The 11,473-nt window shown below is 34.9% G+C and overlaps 1 protein-coding gene across 1 annotated transcript; it reads left to right on the top strand.

The window, feature by feature from the left end:
- The first annotated feature begins 1,409 nt into the window (after positions 1-1,409).
- LOC108460713 (homeobox-leucine zipper protein MERISTEM L1-like) lies at positions 1,410-6,307 on the top strand. Its single transcript, XM_053029788.1, has 12 exons — positions 1,410-2,229; positions 2,664-2,928; positions 3,027-3,144; positions 3,283-3,471; positions 3,560-3,997; positions 4,089-4,190; positions 4,303-4,503; positions 4,603-4,777; positions 4,892-5,163; positions 5,259-5,354; positions 5,447-5,833; positions 5,914-6,307. The coding sequence occupies exons 2-11, from the start codon at positions 2,708-2,710 to the stop codon at positions 5,810-5,812; spliced, it is 2,178 nt and encodes a 725-aa protein (XP_052885748.1). The 5' UTR covers positions 1,410-2,229; positions 2,664-2,707; the 3' UTR covers positions 5,813-5,833; positions 5,914-6,307.
- The last annotated feature ends 5,166 nt before the right edge of the window (positions 6,308-11,473 follow it).

Genomic DNA, 11,473 nt, shown 5'->3' with positions numbered 1-11,473 from the left:
TTTGCACACCAAGTATAGGTGGGACGATTAGATCCTTAAAGATAGTGGTTTGATACATACTTTGGAGCCTTGTCCTATTTCTTCGTTTTCTGTTTGAGTTATTATTCGTTTGTTCAAACTTTCCTCACCGAACTTTTGTAGTAACAATTTCATCATGAATCTATTCTTCAGACCTAAACTCTTTTTGTTTCGGTGGTTTAAGGAGAAGGAAATGAGATTTTAACATTTACCGTAAACAAATGTTAGTGAGAAAATAATTGAATACATGTCTCAAGGAGAGCAGCAGAAGAAGCATGTCTAAGGAGCAAAAGAAGAATGAGCAACAAAATGTTTGGCCTACACCCTTAGATACATGACCAAATAAGCTTGCTATTTTGAATTCAAGCATGGTTACAAAGAAAAATGTAAATGTTTAATCGTATACGGAATATGGTACTTTTATTTAATGAATCACTTTAAAGTTCATGTCCCATCGAAAAAATAAAAGAATGAATTACTTGTTATTAGAAAAAATAATGAAAGATAATAAATGTTAGAGTAGTTAGGTAGCTAATGCAAAGGAGCTACCCAGGCACAATATTATAACAAAATCTTGGGTAATATGTCAAATATGAAAGGAAAATAACGTTAAAGTTATACTATTCTTTTAGCTGTTGGTTTTGCAATCTGCAATACCCTTTCAATGTTGATAATTAATGCAATAAAAGTAAATAAATACATAAAACAGATCACAGATGAGTTGAATTAATTCATATACCGACCGGATATGATTATACGTATGCATATATGTCAAAAGGAAGAGACGAGATTAAATTTGGTTAGCAATTATGAGAATTGCACCACATAGATTTTGGTAGGCATGCATGCATGGACATGATATATAATGCGTCTGAAATCTGCAAATGCAGATCATAGCCTGTATCCTTCAGACTCAATAATTTCTTGGAAGATTTGAGAGCAAGCCGAAAGATTAAATATATTTCAGTTATTCTAGCAGCAGCTCTAATTTGCTTTTCATGTAATTTGATGGGGAAATCAATTAGTATAATATTCAACCATATATAAAGCAAATATTTAATTCCAAAACAAAACAATAAATATTTGAAAGTAGTCGTTATGATTTAAACTTGTGAGATATCAATTATATATTTTATCCTATGAAAAATTTAAACTTTTTATACTATATGTGTACACAGTGAATATTGTTGCAGATTTCATGACAATATTAGGAAGAAATATTTCTCTTGATTTGAGAATTTATGATGTTCCTCCAAATTGATTGAGATGAAAATTTTACAAGACAGTATTGATGTTAGATATAAGTCCTGTTATTAGTAAATATATTTAACTTCTTTTATCTACAAATATATATATATATATCCTATACCTGCATGCTTATTAGTAAAACCTATCAATATTGGAGCTGAGACACTGAAAACTAGTTGAAAGCTTACAAAGTTAATTTAAAGAAAGGGTAGGGAAGGGGAGATGTTTTTCTCTTTCTATAATTTTTATTTCTATCACTCCCAATTACACCTCTCACCCACCATAAATGCTATTGCACCCTCTCGATGGGCTCTGCTATTAACTCCTTAGCTGCCACATCCTGTCCACCTGTTTCTTCAATTCTCTTCATTTTCCTCAACCCCCCCTAGGAACTTCAAACCCCTTTCTCTCTCTAGACTTTAACCCTATTCTCTCTCAAGGTAGGTCTGTCAAACCAGTGACCCCAAACTCTTAAAAACCACCCTAAAGCCTCCTTTCATTAATCTTTCTCAACAATGTTCAAAAGGGTTTTCTTTTGTTTTGCCTATACGGCCCTTTAAAAAGTCTCTACTCACAAAACCTATTTCTTTCCCTGGACCAGCTTGTTTATAGCACCCGATCTGTGTTCACACCATTTGCCATTCTCTCTTTCATAAATTCGCTTATAAAGCTTTGCTGAGAATCAAGAGAGAGTGCAAAAAGTGTTTGTAATCTTTGGTTTGTGGGGACTTTCTATCAAAATCAACCTAAATACCACCAATATAGGAAACCGGGGCCAAGAATCTAACAAGCAAGAGACTGATATGTGTAGCATGTATTGCTGCTGGTTAGGGTTTTAAAGGTCATCGGCTATCTATGTCTCCCAACATGAGATTTCTAGTGACCAACTTACCACTGCATTTAAGACAAGAAAATAGTTGCCCTAAGCTCTTAGTCTCCTTCTCCAAATAATCCATATATAAGGTAATTTCTTTCCTCCTTTTTTTCCCCAACTTTTGCTGCTCTTTTTATTTCTCCGAGGTTCTTTCACTTTTCCCATGGGAATAGATTACGATAAGCTTTCGACTAATCCATCATTTTAATCTTCGAAGTATATGCTACCTTTAAATATAGTAGCAGTTGGTTATTAAGATATTCAAAGAAAAATCCTTCTCGATAAGCGAACTAAAACTTTTTTTCTTTGAAAGAGAGATGGTATATGGTTTACAGCTCCACTGTTTATTTGCCTTCCAAATGTTTCCACGATTCGATTGTCATGCACTGGTTTTGACTTTTTTAACCTTCTTTATGACTTCTTTGTATTTACATTTTGTGTCTTTCGTTACTGTTCTACAGTTTATTTAACCCTTTTCCCCCTTTATTTTAGTTTGCTTGATTTGTGTATGTTCTCTCGGCAGAACCCAGAATATCCATACCGTCGACATTCGAGCACTTTGTTAACATGTTTAGCCCCAACTTATTTGAGAGTCCCCACATGTTCGACATGTCTCATAAGACCTCGGAAAGTGAACTAATGGGGAAGGTCAGGGATGATGATTATGAGATCAAATCAGTCACTGAAACTATGGATGCTCCCTCTGGAGATGATCAAGATCCTGACCAACGCCCTAAAATGAAGCGTTATCATCGTCATACCCAGCGTCAAATCCAGGAGATGGAAGCGTAAGTTTTTTTTTTTTTCCTCTTACTTAAAGATAAGAAATATTAACATGACTAGTTCTTCTTTGGGGAATTGATTGTTTTGACACTTTGTTGCTCAGATTCTTTAAGGAGTGCCCTCACCCTGATGATAAGCAAAGGAAGGAGCTTGGCCGTGAGCTAGGGTTAGAACCTCTTCAAGTCAAGTTTTGGTTCCAAAACAAGCGCACCCAAATGAAGGTATATTTCCATATATAGGTGAAAATCAGGAGCTCTAATCTGCTTATTTAAGTATTTAGACTTGTTTTATGATTAAGCTTTTCTGTCTATCTAGTAAGCTTTCCTAGCTTAGTTGCTAAAGTTCACCTTCATTAACAGGCCCAACATGAACGCCATGAAAATGCTATACTGAAGGCTGAGAATGAAAAACTCCGAGCCGAGAATAATAGGTACAAGGAAGCTCTCAGCAATGCTACATGCCCCAGCTGTGGAGGCCCAGCTGCCCTTGGAGAGATGTCATTTGATGAGCAACATTTGAGAATAGAAAATGCTCGGTTAAGGGAAGAGGTGATTGAAAAATGCCTCACACATCCCATCTTATTATCAAGTTACCTTTTTATTGTACTTTTTATATTTTGGTTTTCTTGTATTACAGATTGATAGGATATCTGGAATAGCTGCTAAATATGTTGGCAAGCCTTTATCTTCTTTGCCTCACCTTTCATCTCATTTACATTCGCGCTCTGTTGATCTTGGAGCTAGCAATTTCGGGACACAATCAGGATTTGTAGGGGAAATGGATCGCAGTGTTGATCTTCTGAGGTCTGTCTCTGGACCTACAGAAGCGGATAAGCCCATGATTGTTGAGCTTGCTGTTGCTGCAATGGAGGAACTAATACGAATGGCCCAATCTGGGGAACCTTTGTGGGTTCCTGGGGACAATTCTATAGATGTGTTGAGCGAAGATGAATACTTAAGAACTTTCCCTAGGGGAATTGGACCAAAGCCTTTGGGGTTGAGGTCTGAAGCTTCAAGAGAATCTGCAGTTGTCATCATGAATCATGTCAACTTAGTTGAGATTCTCATGGATGTGGTAGGATTTTTTTTTTCCCCAAGTTTGGGTCCATTATATAAATTTTTAGATCCACCCCCATTTATTTATGACAAAAACGATTGATTTCCAGAATCAATGGTCAAGTGTGTTTTGCGGTATTGTTTCAAGGGCTGTGACTTTAGAAGTCCTATCAACTGGAGTTGCAGGAAACTACAATGGAGCCTTGCAAGTGGTACTAAGTACATCTATATGCTTTTCTTTTCAATACCAATCTAATAAAACTTTCCGGCATGCATGCTCTTTCCCTAAGCTCTAAAAGCATGCCTAACATCTTGCATTTTCAGATGACGGCTGAGTTCCAAGTCCCTTCACCACTTGTACCAACTCGGGAAAATTATTTCGTGAGGTACTGTAAGCAGCATATTGATGGAACTTGGGCAGTGGTTGATGTTTCCTTGGATAATTTACGCCCTAACCCAATGTCCAAGTGTAGAAGAAGGCCCTCAGGTTGCTTGATCCAAGAATTGCCAAATGGATACTCTAAGGTAACTTACTCTTTATTTCAACGAGTATATATTTGTTGGGCTGCATTTTATGTTGCCGCTTAACGTGTATACAATGTCATGTTTTCATTATACTTTCAGGTTATATGGGTCGAGCATGTAGAAGTGGATGATAGAGCTATCCACAACATATACAGACCAGTAGTTAATTCCGGTCTAGCTTTTGGAGCAAAACGTTGGGTGGCTACGTTAGATCGACAGTGTGAGCGTCTAGCAAGTTCAATGGCCAGTAACATTCCGGCAGGGGATCTCTGCGGTAACACCATGTTTAGCAGCTTATAATTCTCTTAGTCCTAGGGATACCTTGTTGAATGCAGTGCATTCCATGTTTCTCTGATGTTACCATATCGCTTCCTTTTGATCTCTGCAGTTATAACAAGCCTAGAAGGGAGGAAAAGTATGTTGAAGTTGGCAGAGAGGATGGTGACTAGCTTTTGTACAGGTGTTGGTGCTTCTACGGCCCATGCTTGGACAACTTTATCGGCAACAGGCTCCGATGATGTGCGGGTTATGACCCGAAAGAGCATGGATGATCCAGGAAGGCCTCCTGGTATTGTACTTAGTGCTGCAACTTCCTTCTGGATCCCAGTTCCACCAAAGAGGGTATTTGATTTCCTAAGGGATGAGAACTCTAGAAGTGAGGTACATTAATTAAGCTTCCAATAAAGCCAAAACAATGGTACACTTTTTATGTTAGAATATTATACTAATTTGCAGTTTTTAAATTGAATTTATAGTGGGATATCCTATCAAATGGTGGCCTAGTTCAAGAAATGGCTCACATAGCTAATGGTCGTGATCCAGGCAATTGTGTCTCTTTACTGCGCGTAAATGTAAGTTGGCAAGTTAAACACATGCTTTAGATCTTTAATTGACGACAATCATCCATTTAAGTTAACATCTCTAACTGGAAACCGATCTGCAGAGTGCAAACTCTAGCCAAAGCAACATGTTGATACTTCAAGAGAGCTGCACTGATGCTACAGGGTCCTATGTGATATATGCCCCGGTCGATATTGTTGCAATGAACGTAGTCTTAAGTGGGGGGGACCCGGATTATCTCGCACTATTGCCATCCGGTTTCGCAATTCTACCCGATGGTCCAGGAGTTAATGGAGGAGGGATTCTCGAAATAGGCTCGGGTGGCTCTCTCCTTACGGTTGCTTTCCAGATTTTGGTTGATTCAGTTCCAACAGCAAAGCTTTCCCTTGGATCAGTGACGACTGTCAATAGTCTAATTAAATGCACAGTTGAAAGGATCAAGGCTGCCGTAATGTGCAATAATGCTTGACCAAAGATGATATAAAAAAAGGTGAGCAATCAACTTAATTAATCCTTCACTATATTTGGAGTTTGCAATCTAAGCTTATCCCATTTCACAATGTGCTGCAGGGAAAAGAGAAGAAAAGGTGTTCGTCCGAAAACAAATTTAACGATTAAAGAAGTCAAGAGCGCACCTTTCAATTCATCCTTTGCGGTCATGGTGTTTTGTAAGAAGGCAAAATCACCAAGCCTGCAAGGATAGTAGGTTCGGGAATTGACTTTGCCAAAGAGATTTTAATATTAGATATGTTGGGAGAACTCCCCATTTTGTGTAGGCTAAGAGTTCAATGTAGGAGTGGACTTTATACTAGTCTAATTTCTTTTCAGTTTCATGTGTTATTGTTGAAGCATTAGTTATTTTGGACTTATTCCTCCATTAACAAACATTTGTTAATTTCTGCTTTATTTTTTGTTTTGGTTGTTTCTTAAATTAATGAATAGCTTAGCTGCTGCCTTTCTCCTACTTCTTTTCTTATGCAGAATCGCATTTTATTTTTAGTTGGACATCACTACTGTAGATATAGCTTATTAGGGACACTCCCAACAACATCAGCTTATTTCCCTCTAAGACCGATAGATGTTTAAGGTATAGTGGAGTGAACGTATCGCTCCATAATTAATATATTTTGTTTCATTAATTGTTGTATGAATGTGTAATTTTGAAAGCCGATGTTAGATCTAGTCTCAACTTTTCTTTTAATTTTTTTATCAAGGTATCCGTTACGAATGTGCAATATTTTTATTTTAAAGAAGTATATAATACTCAATTTTATTTATAACTATATATACAACACAAGGTGCATACACCACGTTAGCTCTTTTTTTTTTTTATTCTTAAATCATCTATTAGAGTTTTTTTTTATAAAAATCAGATTATAGATATAGAAAACTAATTCAAAATAATTTATCCTTTAAAAACTCTTTTAAGTTTTTAAACTATTGTTATAGATATATTATTAAATAATACAAAATTTTTAAATTTTTAAATACAGCTAAAAAGTTAATAAGCGAACATATAAAGAAATTTAAAAATATAAATATTTTTAATAAGTTAATTAAATTTTTATTAGTGTTTAAAAATTATGACAATTAAATATTAGATTTTATAAGATTTCATAATTTTAAAAATATTAGACAATGTTTAAAAATTTTATTAGAAAGAATTTTTAGTTTGAGATAGCCGTTGATCAGAACAATCGTTGTTTAAGCATATCCATATTTGAAACAATTATATTTTGAATACCTATGTTTGAAATAGTTGATAGTGTCGCAAACACCCCCAGTATCAGTGTTCTACCGGGGTGGGTCATCCTCACAACTGCCAACTCAAATAGCAAGAGATGTACGATGGGAGGCTAGGACACAGTCGCAGTCAGTGATCAACCCTGACATGCACATGAAGATGAAGCTGAAGTTGATGAAGAGCCATCAAGCCAAGTAGTGTGATGGAACCCTAGGCGTACCTGATGCCTACCCAGTTACATTCAGGACGCCGATGATTATGTTATTTTGTAATTTTTTATACTTTGTTTTACATCCCAAATATACACTTATTTACAATATATGAAACAAATTAATTAAATTAGTTTGATTTGTATACAATTATATTGTGAGTTTAAATTTTACAATTAATTATGTTCCTTTTTCATTTAAGATTTTCTCCATCTATTTGTTAAGTACAATTTTTTTCAAAAAGAAAATAATTGCTCAAATGTTTCAGAAAAATAATAAAACTTTGGTTTGTGTATTGTAATATTCTTACTTCAACAATTAATATTAACTTACATTTTACAAAAAAAAATTAATGAATAAATAAATAAATTAGTGTTTTCACTACAGGAGTTACCATACAATCATTAGCTCTTCTCCTCGATTTCTATATTTTCCCTAACCAAGTTGAAATGGCCAGAGAGAAAACAGCCTCTGTATGGGCCGTTTTCATCAACATGACAGTGAAAACGCCTTCTACAGGACTCATTTTTCAACTATATGTTTGACATGTCAATGAAAATGCCTCCTGTAGGAAGCGTTTTCACTGCCACATTAGATGAAAACGCCCCCTGTAGGGAGTGTTTTCTCTCTAACCATTTCAACTTGATTGCTTCTGAGCACCTGTAATATGGGAGTCCCGGGATAAAAAATTGTTTTCCCCTTTATTTGCCTCATCCCCTATATAAATGCTTCTTCCATCCCCTACTCACCCACATCTCAATCTCCTCTAAATTGTTTTTTTTCTTTTTCTCGTGTTTGAAATTTTCGGTTTTAAAGATTTATTTCTCTCTCGCTTTGGGGGAGATAGAGTTATAGTTTTAAGTTGTATTTGGGTTCACAGTGATGTCATTGAGCTCAGTAACCGACAAATTTCACCTACCATGTGAGCATGGCACCATTACCTGAGAAGCCGAGATCACTTTACAACTCGAGGTCCAAGTTGATGGTGATTGTCGTAACCATTTTTTTTAAAAAAACGGGAATCGACTTGGATTTTGAAAATAAAAGAACGGGAGTCGCCACCGATCCTTTTTGACGAGGTGTGATCAGGTCACCTCATAAAAGTGGTTGTTTTTAATAAATAGTTTGGTTTATTTAAACAACAATTTTGGTCTACGAGAATCGAGAAAACAGGTTCGAGAGTCGGTTACGCACGAGGAAGGATTAGCACCTTCGATACGCCCAAAATTGGTACCTAGTTGATTAATTAGTGTCTTAGTGTCAAAAATTAAAAAAAAAAACTTGAAAGAATTTTAAAATACGATCTTTCTTTATAAAAAGCTCAAGTGTTAAAGACTCTCTCGTCTCAAAATATAAAATGTCACACCCAGTAAGTTAGGACACGACATCTTAAATTTTCGAGAGCGAACTTGCCTTTTATGAAATCTGTGTATTTTATTAAAAGGGTATTCGATTATTTAGAATAAACGAGAGAAGTCGAAACCCAGTAAGTTAGGGCACGTTTTCTCGAATTCTCAAACACCGAGTATTGCCTTTATTTCTAAACAAAACTCTTATTTCGAGATGACAAAATATCATACCCGGTAAGTTAGGGCACAACACTTCACATCTTCGAGAACAAGCATTTTTCAAAACTCGTATAATGATTTAAAAAGAATATATTCCGTTATTTAGGTTAAACGAGAAAAGTCGAAACCCAGTAAGTTAGGGCACGGTTATCTCAAATTGCCTAATATAGGATATTACTTTTATGGAAGAATTGTTTGAATATATTGAGTGACAAAATATAACGTGATTTATAAAGGCAAATTTTGGTATTAATAATAATGTATAATAATAAATGTGACGATAACAAAAATAATAAGGTGAGCAACTATATAAAAATGAAATGATAGCAAGCCTAGTAGTGTGTAAATATAACAAATGCATGAAGAAAATAAAACCAATGAATACATGAAATAATAAAGATGCATAAAAAATGACAAAAGAAAAATGACGATGATGACGAAAATAATAATAATAGTATAAGACGACAATAATACATATGGTATTAAAATATATATAATAATAGAAACGAAAAAAAATATATGATATATTAAAATATACGGGATATATATAAAATGAGCTCATAATAGTTATAAAATATACATAATAGAATGTATGGGCAATATGCTATTTATAATATATATATATGTACATGATATGTGTAAAATGTAATGATAAGCATAATATGATATCAATATATACGTGCATAATATGGAATATTATATATTAAAGGATGTACATATGGGATACGAATGTATTAATCAAAATAATAATGTCATAAAAGAACTAATATTACTATATAAATATATGCGTATATAATGAAAATACATACTACTATATAATAATAATATAGAAATACGAAAAGCAAGTATAATAATAATAATGAAAATATTAAATCAAAGTAATAAACAAATAATGCTATATACAAATATATATATACGTATACATATAAAAGCATACATTAATATATAACAACAATAGTAATAATAAATATAATGTCGAAATGCAAAGAGCAAACAAAATGTAATGGAAATATTAAAGTAAAGTAATTAATATAGTGCTATATAAAATATATATGCATATATATGTAAATAAACATACCTTAATATGTATTAATATGAATAATAGTAATATTAATGGATAAAGGAAACAAAATAATAATGGTACAATAAAAAATAATGGTAATATGTTGCTAAATATAATAGTAATAGTAATAATAATAATAGTAAATATGATAATAAATAATGTTATTAGTAAAAAGAAGGTAGAAATAATATAGAAATCAAATTAAATCAGAAAAGGACCAAATTCGAAACAAAATCAAAGTTTTGGGGCCAATTTGAAAGGAGATATAAAGAGAGGACCCATTTAAATACGCGCGTAACCTCGGAGGGCCAAAAAGGGAAATTTCCCCGAGTCCTTAAAACGGCGTCGCTGAAGGGAGAACCAAATCACAAAGCGCGATAAACTTCAGGGCTAATTTAAAAGACATGAAAACTTGATTGCAAAAATGTATAAAAAGCGGAAGGACCGCGCGCGTAATTAGACCGTCAGATGAAAACGCGCGGATCCTGAGGCGGGTCGGAGCTGGTTCTTGGGTCAAGGTGGCTAAACGGCGTCGTTTTGGGGCTTATGGGTGCCGACCAAAACGACGTCGTTTTATAACGTCTATATAAGTTAAAAAAATCAACCTTTTAAATCATTTCCACCATTTGTTAAAAAAAAAAAAACTGAGCTTTTTATTTTCTCTGCAGGTCCATATGCCGGCGAGGACACCGGCCATCGCTCCGCCGTCGCTCCGTCGCTCCGGCCACCGTGTACGGTGGCCGGAAATCGCCTCAGGTAAAAAATTTTATTATTTTTTTTTGTGTTTTATATATTTATTTAATGATGCATGTTGTTTTAACAAACCTAAATAATGTGTGCTAATAATATTCAAAGAACGCATAAAAGAAAGGATAAAATGATAAATAAAAAAAAGTAGATAGATCTTTAGATCGGTCTTCGAAATTCTTTGCTGCAAGTTCGTGTTTTTATTTTCTAAACCCTTTGGTATGAATCCTTTGCCTTCTGAAAAGAATGAAAATTCCCTCTTTTTTTCGAATACAATTTCCCACAAAAACTAGCCCTCCCTCATTGGTTTTCGATTTGGCTTTATATATATAGCCATTACATGTCTTTTTTTTTCTACTTCCTGCCTTTTCTCTATTTAATATTTGCAGGTAGTGGAGCAAGTGGGTGACCATGTGACCGTGGTGGTGGAGCAGAGGGTGGGGAGCATGTCTTGACTAGGGTTTCTTGGAGGAGTTTAGGAGGGTGGGCTAGGGTTAGGTGGGGTTTGGGCTTAGTTGGGCTGAGTTAGGGGTTGGTTTGTAATTGGGTTTAGTGGGTTTTGAGTATTGGGCCCAAAATTGGGCTTGTACAGCTGCCCCTCTTTGCTTGTTGTCGTGTAACGAGAACAGAGCAAAGACTTGAGAAAGACTAATTTTGCCCGATCTCACTATGTCTGGACTTGTCTAGCGCTCCTTTTCCCCAGGTAGCTTCATTCCAATCTTGTTGCTTCACTCCGCTTCACTGCTCTACTGCAGCTTCAAGAAGGTAAGGTTTGTTTTGATCTGCTCCACTGCAACTC

Source organism: Gossypium arboreum, chromosome 6, assembly GCF_025698485.1.
Source record: "Gossypium arboreum isolate Shixiya-1 chromosome 6, ASM2569848v2, whole genome shotgun sequence".
NCBI lineage: Eukaryota > Viridiplantae > Streptophyta > Magnoliopsida > Malvales > Malvaceae > Gossypium > Gossypium arboreum.
Note: the sequence above shows the minus strand (reverse complement) of the source record. Positions and strands in the feature narration are given on the sequence as shown.

Excerpts from the sequence above, each read along its gene's own strand:
- LOC108460713 (XM_053029788.1), top strand. The coding sequence starts at position 2,708 with ATGTTTAGCCCCAACTTATTTGAGAGTCCCCACATGTTCGACATGTCT. Across the intron at positions 3,472-3,559 it reads ATGCTCGGTTAAGGGAAGAG|ATTGATAGGATATCTGGAAT; the intron begins GTGATTGAAAAA and ends CTTGTATTACAG. Across the intron at positions 5,164-5,258 it reads ATGAGAACTCTAGAAGTGAG|TGGGATATCCTATCAAATGG; the intron begins GTACATTAATTA and ends TTGAATTTATAG.